The sequence below is a fragment of the Citrus sinensis genome, chromosome 6 (genome assembly GCF_022201045.2).
Source record: "Citrus sinensis cultivar Valencia sweet orange chromosome 6, DVS_A1.0, whole genome shotgun sequence".
NCBI lineage: Eukaryota > Viridiplantae > Streptophyta > Magnoliopsida > Sapindales > Rutaceae > Citrus > Citrus sinensis.
Window position 1 is genome coordinate 21,635,686 of NC_068561.1, and position 16,386 is coordinate 21,652,071.

The 16,386-nt window shown below is 32.3% G+C and overlaps 1 protein-coding gene across 1 annotated transcript; it reads left to right on the top strand.

Moving 5' to 3' along the window:
* Positions 1 to 12,960: 12,960 nt before the first annotated feature.
* On the top strand, positions 12,961 to 16,063 carry LOC102609985 (trihelix transcription factor PTL). Its single transcript, XM_006481819.4, has 2 exons — positions 12,961 to 13,905; positions 14,562 to 16,063. The coding sequence occupies exons 1-2, from the start codon at positions 13,382 to 13,384 to the stop codon at positions 15,817 to 15,819; spliced, it is 1,782 nt and encodes a 593-aa protein (XP_006481882.1). The 5' UTR covers positions 12,961 to 13,381; the 3' UTR covers positions 15,820 to 16,063.
* The last annotated feature ends 323 nt before the right edge of the window (positions 16,064 to 16,386 follow it).

The window sequence follows — 16,386 nt, forward strand, 5'->3', positions numbered from 1 at the left end:
GTAAATTAAAGCAGCTATTTATCCAAAAACAACGAGCATCCTCCACTTGTTTTTTTTTTTTCTCTACTTACCTTTTCTTATTTAATGAGTGGTTAAGATTGAATATTGTTTTTATTTCTCATTTTATCTGCAATCAAGCTAGCTTTTTTAACAAGATTATAGACACAAGGAGAGGCAAGGAGCGAGAAAAACAAGAAGAGGATCCTAATCCATTGAAAAAAGAACACTTTAGTCCCAAACAAACATGACATAATGTTCACTATATACGATACGCACAAAATTGCTATACTCATAAAGTTGAAATATAAAGCTTGTATGCTAATTGATCTAACATTTGATGTAAGTTCACTATTAAAGGATTAAAAAAATGATGAAGAGATAATTGTAAACCATGGCGGGTTAAACATAATTGAAACTAAGTGAGTAAACTGACCAAATTTACAATTATTTTTGTCAGAGTTTTTATTTCTTTCTTACTATTATTATTATTTTTTCCTAAATATCACTGCTCAAAAATTATGGTTCATGATATGAATTTTACATATATAATAACTGAATTATGTGATATCATTAATTAATAGATTATTTTATGTAATCATAAGTTCATGTGATAAACTTTACAAATTGGTAATTTTCAATTAAAGGCTTTACTGTGTGTACTTCCACCTTGTCCTTCTTTAAGAACAAACGCAGATTAATTAATTTCCCCTCAAAGCTCGGTGATATTCGATCTGTTAGTGCATCCAAGAGCCGGCCTAACCAATAGGACTACTGTATCTCTCCAAGGATAAACCATTTTTTATTATTGGGTTAACATAAGGTAAACATAATAATAACCCAATAATAAAAAGTACTTGTGAACATTTAAAGTAAAATTTTGTTGAAGGGATGGTTTCTTTACTTTCATCGCCACAACTCTACCCTATATCTAACCATACATACATACATACATACATACATATATATATATATATATGAAATCTCTTTATTTTGTTCTCTATTTTGAATTAATTCCAAAACCCAAATTGCCCATTCCAGTATGGTGCCGAACACGATCCTTGTCATTAAACAAAATTATGGAGAGAAATGGGACAATACTGTTGCAATAACAAAAGTGAAACACACGAGTTTAGAGCATAATCACCATCCCATCACTATTTGTAATTGGGAAACTGTAAAGGAGACATGAATCACTTATATAGGAAAGCCTTTTTCTTGTCATTCTTCATTATCTGATTCATATTTTATGCCTATGCATTTGCTATTTGTGATAAATTTTGCAAAAGATTTCCTCAATTTTGATGGTTCCGGCCGGTTTGTTTATTGTGGCCTTAACCCTGAGCCTGAATCAAAAGCTCTTGTAGTCATATGTCCTTAAGCGGAAAGTATTTCTCCTTTAGAAGTCGCCATCCTGTACCTACTCACTCGACACAAAGCATGAATTTGGTATGCATTATCGCGCACTTGACCAATTAGAGCTAGAGAGAGCTACGTCACCAACCTTGAAGCAACCAACTTGTAATCAATTCAAAAAGCCAAAAGCGACTATTATAACAGTAATAAGTAAAAGGAAAATGGAGCCATAAAGCATTAAGGTTTTATCCTTTCTAATTTGGGGAAGGTGGAAACTAGAAAAACTCCCACCTTTTAAAGGCCTTACCTCTTATATGATCAATTGCTTTAGATTTGATTAAATTTTGAATTCCCACTGCCTACTTCACTGATTTGAACTTAAGAAAGAACTTCCTCGATTGAATTGAATTTAGATCCATTAAAAGTAAACTTCGAATTACTTTTTATTACAAGTTAAGTCGGTTAGGAAATGGTAAAAAAAAAGAAAAAGACAAAAAAACAATATACTATCATATTAAGACCTTATTTAGTGTTAAGGTAAAAATTACTAAGATGCTATGGATAAAAAAGTATAATTACAAATTAAAATTTGTTAGTGTAGTAAATCTTACTTTTAAATTAAAATTTTAACAAAATAATAAAGATGTTATAGGTGTTTCATTATATAATCATGGGATAAAATCAATTTAACTTCCAAAACGTACCAGTAAATATTTACGAAACAATTTGGTGTTAACACTTTTAAGCTATAGATACTTAATTACAATGCCAATCAAATTAATTACTTTAGCAGATTTACTTTAGAAAGCTAAGTTGTTTGTCCCCATAATTGCTAGATGAAAAATTAATATTATCCACAATATTAATTTATCTTTACCCAACTTCAAAATTTATTAATCTACTTCCAAGAAGAGAAAAACAACACCTCCACAATTTCGAATACAACTTATTAACGCAGTAACTAATGGACTGGAACTAATTTCTTTACAGCAAGCAGCGATAAAAATAATTCTGGGGAATTTAATTAATATTACTGGATATCAACGATTGCTAAACCGTGTGTACTAGAAATTTATCCCGGAATCTATATATGTTCAGCAGAATCTATGTCTAGCCTCGGAATCAAGTCGACAATTAAAACGGCGCCGAATTTTTGTAAGTGGATATCACGCACTGACGATAGAGACATTAATCTGTAGAAGATGCGCTGAAGGCAAAATAGGAATTTTTGCTGCAAGCACCGTCCGTAACCGTGTTGCCGCAGCCGCGTAAGAAATGTAAAATCGAAAAGACACCCAAGTCTTAGGCTGTGTTGTAATTGTTCAAGATGTAACGTTACAAAACTAAGGTGCCGCTCCTTTTTACAACACGATTTATAACGCGCCGACTGCTGTAACTATGATGAAATTCGGAATGCAAGTAAATTGCACTGATAAAGGTCAAACTAACCCACTTTGATCGATTAGTTTTACTCTGGAATAATTCCTCCCGCAATAATTTGCCCAAATTGACAATATTAAACTCTATCATTTCAATCAAACCTCCGCCGTTTCTTATATGAATATGTACACTTTTTTTTTTTAATTGATGAATATTTTTAATCTATTTAAATGGAGATAGATGTATTATAACACTTTAATTGTTTGTGGGCGTATATACTCTTATTTCTATTTAAAAATATGAAATTCATTTATCATTATCGTTATTATTACTACTTTTATTTTATTCAAAAGATGGAGGACGAGCAAAATTCAAATTATTTTCTTAAACATTGAAGCAAATACCACGAAGAGTGTGTGTGACAGAGCTTTCGGTTGATTTTTTATTACCACATTTGAAAAAAAAAAAAATAGAATAGATTAATAAATAAAGAAGCGAGTACAAAATGGTAATTCTCGACCTCCTACACTAACGAAATTAATGGAATCCACCTGCCGGATTTGAAACCCACAACACAAGTTCTTCCACGTGCATGTTAAGAGTAGCAGCACAGCTGTCGTAGCTGCCTAGCTAATAGGGTAGCTTCTAGTGGTCTGCCAACCAGTCTCAAAGTTTGAGCTCAAGTTTGCTGCAGTAGAGCTCCGGAATTGCTGCAACACTTACTGTTTCTTTTCTTATATTATGCCGAGCGAGCAATGCAGGAATTCATGAAGCCCTATCAGTAGCTGTAGCTCTTTCTTATCATTCTATATAACCGAGATGTTACACTTTCACACAGTGTGATGCAGAGGTTGGTCTCGCCTTGTTAACTAATTGAATAGCGCGAGCCCCAAATTTTCTTGCGTGCAAAAGGTTTTGCAGCCTCACCTTCAACACATCTTCCGTACTTACTTTTTTTTTTTTTTTTAAAGGTAAGGGGAATGGTTTAAAATCTAAATTTTTTTAATTTCTTATTTTTCTAAAACTCAAAATAAATTAAACTATTTAGAAATCTCTTGATCAAACCGTTGGTGATTTTGAGATTAATATAAAAATAAATTGGACTAGCAATGTCTTTATTGCTTGAAGTTTCTGAAAATACTCGCATTCCTCCGCTCATAGGCCCAAACCTCTGCCTCCGCTAAGCAAAGATGGGCCACCTCCAGCTTTACATTGGATGATCCTACATACTAGGCCCACATATAACAATTTGGGCAGTCAAAATTTACTTATTTTTCTCTATATTTTCTTGTGATTAGGTAAAATTCTCTTATTAGTTAGCATGATCCAAAGCATGTGTACATAGGGCCGCAAGGCACTGACGCAACGTTCTTTAAATCTGTAATTGAAATAGCGCTGAATTATATATATATATATAACGAAGACATTCTCATTTTAATAAAGTGAGAACGTTAATAAAAGATTAAAAAAAATAGATTTCAATGTATTAATAATAAAAAATATATATTTTATTATATTGAAAGTTTCAAATAAAATAAGAATGTTATTAAAATCTTTCAAAACAATGAAATCTGTGTTTCTTATACTTTCGCGGCATATTTAATAACCAAGTGAAGACATCTTCATTAAAGGAGAATTTTGTGTACATATAATATTTTTTTTGTGAGAGTATCCTTATTTTATTAAAATGAGGATGCCGATAACAAATAAAAAAAAATATTTTTTTATATATTACTAACAATCTCATTTTATTAAAATGAAGATGTTCTCGTTAAAGTGTGACGGGAAATGTGTTAGATTGTTGGCTAACATCTCACAACCGATCAATAATTAACATGTGGCCCATCGTGTATAATAAAATGCATGGTCCACATCTGATCATATTCGTATGTAGAAATATGTATAAGTTGGTTTTGGAGGGCCAAAAGTTCTTGATCGAGTAGTGATCTATGAGCTTGACACCTGTGTAAATGTGATGATATTTAGTGACACTAAACAAAGATACTTTAGCCACTAAAAGGGGTACGCTTTTTATCACTACTTAAATCAAATCGTTCACCAACTTTCTTATGTTTCATGATTAAGCTTTTAAAGGTTGACAACTCACTCCCGTATATCGATAAGACAACTTTTAACTACAATCAACCGAAAAGGGTTTGCCTGGTTGGCAAGCCCTAGCTCCTCTCTAGTACATATCAATCAAGCTTCTTATTTGACTACTCGTCACTCCTCTCTCTTTCAAGGGCCCGAGTTATAGAAACCGCTAAACTCATCTTAAAAAATTAGTTTGAATTGAAAATTATTGTAAATTTATTGTTACAGTCCTTAGTTTATGTGGAATATCTTAATTAACATCTCATTTCATGTGAGCATTAGTTTTTCTGCCTGATCATCATCAAGTGATACAAATTCTTTTTTAGTTTTTTTTTTCTTTTTATACAAACTATCATAACATAAAATTAACTGGTTGAATAAAAATAAATTAAGTAAATAAAATATATGTCGAGATAATAGCATAACAATATTATATTAGTTTGTAAATTAATTAAGTTATAAATAGAATGACATGACATTCTCCTATTCAATATTTTATATATATAACAGAAACTTTCCTTATTCTTGAAACTATTGAGCAATTCCTACTCCTTTGGGACATTTAATTTTGAAGAATGGGTCCTCTCTACTATGGATCTCGATGAATCCAAAATTTCTTATCATTGGGATGGTGACGAGCATTAGTTCATGAGACAACATGCTGCAATTAATTTTCGAATGGGGAAGGACACTTATGCATTTATTTATCATCTGCTGCAATTTTGAATTGGGAAAGATTCTTTCGATCAAAATAATTTTTACCTTTAGCATTAAGTTTAAATGCCTAAGTGGACCATATATGAGAAAATTTTGCACCATAAAGTTGAAATACATACTCTTACAACAAAGACATTAATTATTCATTTGATCGTGAATCAATCATCGGTTCAATTAATACTTCATTCTTCGAACAAAGGAGTTTTTATAATTGTTTTTTGGCATCGAATGTGAAATTTCATGCCGATGCAGGCAAACAGTTTGTGAGTGCATACCCCTTTCGGTATGACTTGATGACTCCAATGAGGGGGACCGAGGGCCAGAAAAAAAAATTATTGATGTACTGATTTTTTTTTTTTTTTTGAATTTGGCCAATAAAACATTTTTTTTAAATGATTTGACTCGTTACAATGACTATAATAGCAACATTGTACATATTGCCCCTTCAGATATTACAATATTCTTACAATTAAATGTGTTGGTAAGATTTTTGCTCCGAGTGCCAACTGGATTCCAAGGCTGTCTGCCTCTCTATATAAACAGTTGAACAGTTATTTGTTTGAGATGTTGAGGCACATAACCATTCCTTAATTATTAAAAACGGGAAAAAAAAAGGTTATGAGTATTATTTTTTGCATGTTATAACTTTGATATTTTTTTTCTCTCTACGTATATACTCATGAGATATCTCAACCTGAAGTTAGATTAAGAGCTTAGAGTTTTCCAAATTTATATATTTATTATGGCCCATTCATGGGTGAGATTAGTTTTAATACAATATAAATGTGGCTCGTCTTTAAATATCTCTTCAACCCCTTCAATTATTTTTACAACTTTAACCTTTATTAAAATTTATAATTAAAACCCATGCAGAAGTTTAAAAAAAGAATTCTGATGATTTTGGAAAAATGTAAATAAAAAAAAAAGGTTGAACCATTTGAATGGTGATTTTATTTCTCTCATGGTTTAAAGAAAAACTTTGTAAAAGTTAGCATTTTTTTCAATGGTGAGTATACTCATAAGCATAATCTGTATCTTTTTTTTTCTGTTTTAACATTTCCAATTTACTCAAATTACAAGCTAATTTATGATCCAAATATTCAAAATATGAATTGGGATTTAACAATAATTATAAAAAAAATTGAAGAATGGGGTTTACAAAAAAAAAAAAAAGCTTCAATGGAGGCATTAAAAGAGATATTTAGAGGGGTGTTAGTCACACCCAAAAACTAATTGAAGTATTCAAGGTTATTTAAATTTTATATGCTTAACCTAAGATAAAAAAAACTCAGCCATTTTGAATTAATATCCTTAACACAACACACAATTCTTTTTTTATGAGTTTTATATTTGCATGATGAACACTATTTCTAAGCTCTAAAGCATGGCAAGCCATCACCATGCAACTATTGCGAGACACCTCGTGCATTGTGATAATTACTTCTTCAGTTTTTTTCTTTCTTTTCTATTCATTTGAACAAATTCGAATTTCATGTTTTTTATACGATCATTTCAATGATCAACAAACTGGCACCCACCTTTTGATCATTAAATATTCATTATAAATAACATCATTATTTTATCTAATTTGGAGAAGCATCCATAATTCATTTTTTTCGTTGAGCAAAAATTGTTACGAGACAATAAAATTAACGAAATTACACAACAATATGCTCAAGGCAGGACCCATTTCTGCGAGATGCAAAGGCCGTATAAGAAACAAGTCTTTACTCTTTATGATGCTTGTGCTCTCTAGATCTCTCTTCCTCTCTTTATTGAGACGATGGGTAGACAGCTATCGACTATTGTAATTTTCTTAGTCAGTCATTTAATTTATTATTTATTTATTTTTGAAAGAGATAGAAGAGTATTTAAAAGAAAAATCTATTTGAGAGTTAAAAAAAAAACGAAAATTAGGAACTCTCCAAGAATTAGTCGGCATTTTATTTTATTTGTCCGAATTCGGTTTTATACTTTGAACCTGAATAATGCTTTCAACTTTTGTTGTACAAAAATAATCCTAATTACCGAAAGTAATTTTTAGATCATAAATCAAAAGTCCTTTTAATCATTACATCTTAACTCACATATCGGCCGCGTAGAAGCATACTTATCACTAAACCGAATTAATCATTTCATCTGCCAACCGTGTTAAAATTAATTTGATTAGATTCTCGCACAACAAAGAAAGATAAATGAAAGATCGCAAAGGGCATTATTTAACAGCAAAGACCTCTACTATAAATTTATCAAACCAATATTCAGTTGAGAGACGGCATGATGGCCATTTTGCCAAAACAAAAAGTCAACAATTTTGGCTGTCGACAGTTTCGGTCTCAGCATCTTTGGGCACCAAAAGTGGTAAATAAAATTTATAATGCAAAGTGATGCTTACCATAATGAAGAGAAGAATACCTTCGGCTACATCATTTATCGCATTCAAAACAAGCATCTAAACTCAAACTCTTAACCCATCGAAATGAAAGTTATTATATCATATCAGTTAACAGAATATCCTCTATGAAAATTTTCCCAAGTTAAGAATGGATATATACAAATTGAAAAAAAAAATGTATTTATTTAAAATAAAGAACAAATTCCTAAGAAAAGGAAAAAAAAAAAAAGAGAAAAAAAGGAAAGAAAGAGTTTACAATTATTAGTGTTATTATAATTTAATCTTTCGAGTTGCGTTTTTTGAGATTTATCACGCTTTTGAAATTGGGTGATGAGATGCTACAGGAAAGAATCAATGAACAAGAAAATCAAAAGAGAGTAGTCCTTATCCTTATTTGTCATAAAAAGCTTTTTGTCTTTCTCTCCACTGCCAATCGCCCTCTTCCGATCCACCCATCTTGTCCGTCCATCCCATCATCAGAAACATTGATGTCCAGCCAGATTGGTGGACCCTACTTACCCAAATTTGTCAAGACCGAGCCCTCTCTTCCTCCATTTTCACAAGCAACCCTAAAACCCTAGGGGGAAGAAAGCAAGCAATCATTCACATCATCATCTGCCACGTCACCCTGCATGACCAGGGCTACTGCGTGGCTGTCGCAGCACCTGATCAGCGTGAATTGTGGCCCATTCGTGCACCTTTTTTTTTCCTTTTTAAAAATTTTTATTTTGTGCATATATATTTTTGTATTTTTATGGGCATGAGTGCTTGCATGGATGGAACGTTCTGCTACTTCAAAAGCAAGCTATCAGATCTGAGCTCTGACCCACTCCCAGTCTGAGTAAATTCAGAGACTCAGAGACGAACTGAGATTCTTCTGTTCACCATCTGTACCCGTTCGTTGATTTTTTTTTAACTTAAATTTTTTAGTATGACTTTCATTTTCATTGCAAAATACATTGAGTTTGTTAATTTACTTGAGACGAGAGAAAGTAGACATGGCTTGCAAATTTCGATTACCATTCTCTCCTTTCTTTATTAAAAAAAAAAAGTGAAATGCATTTAATTTTTATTTAAATTATTGTCAATCACACCAAAAATCACTCTTTAAAATTTTAAGGAAATCACGATAAAATCTTAAAAAGCAGCAGGCCGCTGCTGCTTTTAGTAGTGGGACAAGAAAATTGGAAGTGTAGCAAAATTGGACCAAATTAGGGTTTTAGAATACTTTATCATAGACTGGAGCGCAGAGTAAAAGTGCCCGATGAAAAGCAAGCAGAAAGCAACTGAGCTGTATTGAATGACAAAGTCGGTATGTCTCGTACAAAATGGAAGTAGATGGCTAGGTGCGTGGTACGTGCAAGCAACTTGCAGCACCATCAATTGCTTGTAATAATATTACACGGCCTTCATATCAACTCATGTCCGTAGATTAACAGGGGTCCGCTTTATAGATAGTGGAACTACGTACGCAACAGCCCGTACGACGGAGACATTTCTTTAATTTTTTCTTCTTCTTCTTCTTCTTCTTTTTTTAATTCTGCGTTTACATATGTTTGGGGAAAAAACACTGGTATTGTGACCATCCACGTTTTACATACTATATTACAATGAGGTAAGGATTCAATAATAGAACTGATTTTATGTTTAGCATTAATCAATGGCAACTAGCTAGGATTTGAATTTAATGCTTAACACAAATTCAGTAGCAAAAATTAATTAGCTTACACTTGATTCAAATTCTTTTTGTGTGTGTGTGTGTGTGTGTGTGTGTTTGAAATTCTAACACTCTATTGAGATTCTAGAAATAATGCAGTAGCCCAAAATTTTATTCCAACTGAAATTACGATAAAAAATCAGCCCCAAATCAATATTTTAATTAGGATGGGGGGAATTAAATGGGCTTTGTGGAAACGTTAATAATGCTACAGTATGGTTTGTATATTATGAATTACATATATATTATCTATGTTTTTTTATATGTTATAATGGACATTATTGTAACCTCTGATCGTGTTACATGTTGAATTAAAATTAAAAAGAGAAGAGTGAGAAGGAAAAAAGAAAAAGAAAAGAGGCAATAGGCATACCGCACACATTAACTTCATTACCTGGGTTTCCCAATTCCGTTAATTATTTTTTGTGTTTTGAAGTACTTCACGACACCTCTCCAGGATTCTAGACTGGAGGAAGATGAGGGGCAAAAATGTAAAAGTGGTTCATACATTAATGGTGTGTTTACCTCTAGGATTAAAAAATCAAGTCCGAAATGAGAATATTAATGGTGTTTATTTGTTAAATTAGAAAGAAGAAATTGATTCTTACAGTTAGGAATGAAGTTCTTATTTCTTGAATTGCCCTCAGTTAAGTTTTTTTGCTTTCATATTTTGGTTCCAGTAAAAGTTTTGGAATAATCATAATGTTAATAATAATAGCAATAACAATAATTTTCTATTATTATTAATATGATGATGATGATGATTGTTATTATTAAAAATTATTATTTTGAATAATTATAATTATAATTACAATTATTATAATAAATAATGGCAATAATCAACTAAAGTCATTTTGGTAACTTCTAATAATTCATTATGATTTCAAAATAAAGTAAGTACATCAATGGTAACACAGCTCATTCATTATCAATCTACCGGATAAATTAAACAATTTATTATAATTACCATTTTTTATTCCGGCTCCAAAACATTTTGATTATCGATTAATAAACGTACCATAAAAATCTTTACATCTAATATAAAATTTTACAATAGAAAAGTGAGTTTCATTGAAAATTTTGAACAGTCGAGGGAGTTAAGAAAATCAAAACTAATACCCAATTAAAAATACACATTGATTTTCGAAAGTTATAATAACGTTTATAATTGATGATTCCAATTATGACTTTGATGTTATTGGAATTTCGACAACCAATTTAAAATTCATGATCATTAAAATCATGATCCCAAAGTCATCGAAAAGAAATAATTGAAAGTCATATTAATACAAACTAAGATTATGATTATTCATTTTGTTGGTCACAATAATGTCAAAATTAGTGTGCGAGTTATGAAATTTTTATATTAGTTAAATAATGATTGATTAGATTACTAACGGAATTGGACATAATTGAATTGTCTAGCAAATTTTGAATAATGAGAATCTCATTATGAGATCACACTGCACTGCTTCTTAAGCCTGTGAAAAGAAAATGGCGAAACATGGAAGGGGAAATATCTTCAAGGGAGAAGGGGTTGCCCATTTTGTAAACTCGAAACGACTAGTCGTTTAGGGAGTCCATACATAATTACGAATCCAACCTGCGCGCACTGGAAGGCGCAGAAGTCACAGTCAGCTAATAGCTATAGCCCATGTAGAGAGAGAGAAGACAGTCAAAAAGGCGGGATCCTATACACTGTACACGCGTCAGCCAGTTACCACTCTTCAGTCTTCAGTGCAGCATTTCGTCGTGTTTCCACTAACCAACGTTTCAACAGTTCATTGGGCCTTTTTCTGCATGTAGCACAGTTTTCCAGTAATAATCTTGTTCTTATAGTCCTAGCTTCAGCAATAATTTATTAGCAAATAAATTAAATTAAAACACAACAAAAATTTGTCCAACGTTGCATATAAGTACTACTGTTTCTTAACATATGAATGTACAATTGTTACTAAAATTTTAAAAAATACATTAAAATATAAATTTTAACCATAGAGCAAAAATATATGCATATCTTTAAATTAAAAATTAAAAAGAATATTTTAAGGCGGGGAGAATATTCTTATTAATTCAAGTTAGATCGGTGTATTATGTCAAGGACAATATTATTTTGAGTAAAAATATATATAATCCATTTACTCATTCCAGTTAAGAATTCTAAACCCTTCATATTGTTATCATTTGTTTTACACTGGTACAGTTACTATAATACCATATATAGGATGAGATTATTTTAATTTTAAGTTTTTATACTTAATTTAAGCTATTAGTCTTACACGATTCAATAACATATATTGAAAATTAAAGTAGCATTTAATATTGTCAATCCATCTGCCACTATATTTCATGAAATGAATTACTTCAAATTTTGTGTCAAAGTGTGTGTGTGTGTGTATTTATTATAAATACCAATATAGTTTAATAGTGGAAAAATTGTTGTGTTATGGACACATTTAAAGCCAGTTTGGTAATGTTGTAGTTTCTAAGATAATTCTTGTTAGTTTTGTTGTAAAAATAATTAACTCTGAAAAAAAATAACTTAAATATTTAGTAAAATTTATTTTTTAAAGTGTCATGGGTTTTAAAAGTAGTTGTATATTTGATAAATTTTATTGTTAAACTACTTTAAAAACATAAATGTCTGAAATAGATATAATGTTTAACAAAATTTAATGTTGAATGAAATTTACTTACACATTCATAAACATGTATATAAAATATTTTTTTTAATTTTGTACATTTAACAATAATTGATAATTAAAATGAATTTTTTTATATTAAATTATTAAATTCTTTTTGATATCTCAATACAATTGGCAATAATAATAATCTCTTTAAATTTAATGATTTTGTTTCCTAATCAATAAGGATAATTTTAGATTTTATAATATATGTGAAGATATATATAGAATTGTATTAAGTATAAAACTAAAAATTAGGCTCTGAAAAGCTACTCCTTACTTGCTTTTCAAAATCTATTATAGGATGAGGTGATTTTATAAGAAGCGATTTAAAAAAAAAAATACCAAACACCAAAATTTAACTTTTAATTTTTGAAAAATTACTTTTAAACCTCCAAAAGTGCCATTAGTCTTTCATCGTGACTAGAATCTAATAAATAAAGTATGTGTATTTAGAACACTCATCATTTTATTTGCTAAAACAATGTATTAAATATAAATTCTTTGAGATTTAATTACATATACATTATTTTTTTATTCAATTACAATATTATAAAGTAGTTCAGTACAAATCTCAACTTATAGTTCCTCTTCTTAATATCTCCCACAAGAAAAAGTCTTAGGTGCTTATGAAACACTGCCAAGAAGAAAAAGAAAAGAGAAAAGAAAAGAAAAATGCACAGTAGAAGCCAGAGAGAGGAAAACACATGATGAACACGAAACGAAAGCAATACAAACAAACGTACCAAATACATACTCAGCCACAGATACACATAAGACTTACAAAAGAGAAGGAGGGAGGGATGGGACCATCCATCCATCACTGTGCATAAATTCGAGCTTTTTCGTGGACGACACGATCCGAGTCTGCCGCTCTCTCCTCCCTTTCTCTCTTTAAGTCTTAATAGCTTTTGCAGCTTCTCTCTTCCTTTTTCTTTTAAAAAACTTTTTAAGCTCACACTTTGCTTTGCTTTTCTTTTCTTCTGTTTCTGTTCCTTCTTTCTTTGGTAATAAAATTCAAAAGTTCTTTTCATTTTGCATATGGAAATGGAGGATCATCATCCTCATTCTCATCAACAACAACCACAACCACAGCCGCAACATGAGTATGGCATGCCGGATCTTAGACAGTTTATCACCAATCGACCTTCTCATCATTTTCCTGGTATCCCACAAGCAGCCGCGGCGGAATTGTTCCCGGGCCACCACCGGAATCTAACCCCACAACAAGGGCATCATCACCATCGTCATCACCACTATGAGATGTTGATGATGCCTCGAGGGTTACAAGATTTTACTACTCCTGCTCCTACTACTACTACTAGTGCTGCTGCAAATAATGTAAATAATACCACCAGTAACAACACCGTTACTACTGCTAGTGTTTCTACTCCCCCCAGTTTCAGTGGCTTTGAAGGTGATGTGGCTGCTTCTTTTGGAGGAGATGGAGGCAATGGAAGATGGCCACGACAAGAGACTTTAACTCTCCTTGAGATCAGATCTCGTCTTGATTCCAAGTTCAAGGAAGCTAATCAGAAGGGACCCCTCTGGGATGAAGTCTCTAGGTATACAGTGCTCTAATTTTATTGCTTTGTTATTTATTTATTTTTCTTTAGGCTTCTCCCTTTTAACAAATTCATGCCCTAATACTCAATTTTTGTAGTTCCTTTAATTTGTTAGATTATTTGTCACTTCTTTTTTTAGTTCTTTTCTTGTTACTAGTGAAAATGCATGACTCATATATTATCAATACTGTGTTTGTCGATGGCTTTGTTTCCTGGTTTTGGGGCTAGGACTTAAAAGAAAGTGACTACACCATCTATTAATAAGTTCACTTTCAGGACCCATGTGTTAACTTCACCCTTTTCCGGTTACCAGAATGGCTTATCTCTCTTCTCTTACATAGTTCAAGTACTGACTCGTTTTCCCCTTTGAAAATGTGTACCCTTCATTTTTATTGCCAATTTTTCTAATTTTTGCCAAAAAGATGACAGTAGCTGGCCGTTTGATGATTGAGTACCAATCTGCTAGTTCTAGCTTAGCCATCCGTATCAACAGTCCCCTCAAAACAGTCTCTCTCTCTCTCTTTTCGGTTTTTTTTTTCAAGTTTTGTTTTGTTTTCCACTTCCATCTACCGTTATCATTTTCTAGCTCTAGATTGTCATCTCGTTTCCCTTTTGTGTCGATCATTTTTAATTTTTTAACTTTTTTTTTTTATAAGGATAATGTCTGAGGAACATGGGTATCAAAGGAGTGGCAAGAAATGCAGAGAAAAATTTGAAAACTTATACAAGTATTACAAGAAGACAAAGGAAGGCAAAGCTGGGAGACAAGATGGTAAGCACTATAGATTCTTTAGGCAACTGGAGGCTCTCTATGGAGACACGAGCAATTCGGTTTCATTCCAAGAAACCCACCTCGTTGGAAGCAGCAGTCTTCGTTTTAATCATTCAACAACTCAACATCAAGAGCCAAACTTTCACAGTAGCTCTCATCAGAATAAGCTTTGTGATAATAGCCTTAGCCTCTCTAATAACTCCTCCGAATTCAATTCGTCGTCATCGGACGATGATGACAACGATTTAAGCACAATGGAGAATGATTCAACGGAGAAAAGAAGGAAGAAACGCGGAGGGAGGAGCTGGAAGGCTAAGATAAAAGAGTTCATTGACTCGCAAATGAGGAAGCTAATGGAGAAACAAGAGGCTTGGTTAGAGAAATTGACCAAAACTCTTGAACAAAAGGAGAAAGAGAGGGTGTTGAGAGAGGAAGAGTGGAGGAGGCAAGAGCAAGATCGGATTGACAAAGAGCACAAGTTCTGGGCTAAAGAACGAGCTTGGATTGAATCCCGTGATGCTGCTTTAATGGAGACCTTGCAAAATTTGACAGGAAAACAATTGAAAGCACCATCTTCAACCGAGGAGCTAATGGCCGCTGCTGTTGATGCTGATGATGATCAGCTCCAAAATAACAGTGATACTAATAACGGTGAGACAGTAAGTAATAAGTACAGCTGGACAGATAGTGAGACTACGAGGCTAATAAATTTGAGAACAGGCATGGAAGCAAGGTTTCAGCAAAGTGGGTGTAATTCACAAGAGGCTTTGTGGGAGGAAGTAGCAAGTAAGATGATTTGTTTAGGCTATGAGAAAAATGCCTTGATGTGCAAAGATAAATGGGATTGTATCAACAATTATATGAGCAAAACTAAAGCGGGTGGTAACAAGAAACGCAAGGAGAGTTATTCAAGAAGCTCAAGCGGTTACTTGCCGAGCAGTGAATCGTGCCTTTACAGTCAAGGAACAGCTTATGAGACAGCAAGGCTCCAATTGAATGATAGCTCTTCACCAGGGGCTGCTTCTAACTCTAATGTGGGCAACAATGCAGTTAGTGATAGTTGTTTCCGGTTTTTAATGGCTGACGGAGATCACCTGTGGGAAAATTATGGGCTGAGGCTCAGCAATGGAGAAAATCAGTGAGTGAGCTAGTTTCAAATGAAATTAAACTTTTGTAAAGGGTTTGGAGGAAGGTGGCTGACATTACATGCATATAGGAATTGATGATTAATGTGGGATCTTAGAAGATGGACATTAAATATGTTTCAGGAATTTAAATGGGATCTCAGGGAAAAAGAATCAATACAACGTTGCTCTATTTGTTAGATTATGTCCCAACCTTCTCTTAATTTTCACTTTAATGAATGACGTCGGGTGTTAATATTTATCTGCTTCACTCTTCCTGCATCTTCTCTGATATTTTTCTGCAATTCAGTAAGCTTATATCACTATGTATTTTTGTCTTCTTATGTTACGAGTCTATCGAAAGTTCTAAATTCATTGAAATACTGTATAATCTGGAGATCTACCAAGCACAGTCTGAATTTTGTACTTAATAGAGAATATTTACAATAAAAGAATTTTGAGCCTCCATGGTGGTAAAAACTTTGTTCATTAATAATATTTCTATTGCTTTATATATGTTGGTAAATGTTAAACAGAAAGATGGTAAGTGAACAAAATTCGATTAAAATGTATCACCTCAGTAAT

Bases quoted from the DNA above. Each gene is read 5' to 3' on its own strand.
- LOC102609985 (XM_006481819.4), top strand. From the start codon at position 13,382: ATGGAAATGGAGGATCATCATCCTCATTCTCATCAACAACAACCACAA. The intron at 13,906-14,561 runs GTATACAGTGCT...TTTTTTTATAAG, and splicing joins CTCTGGGATGAAGTCTCTAG to GATAATGTCTGAGGAACATG.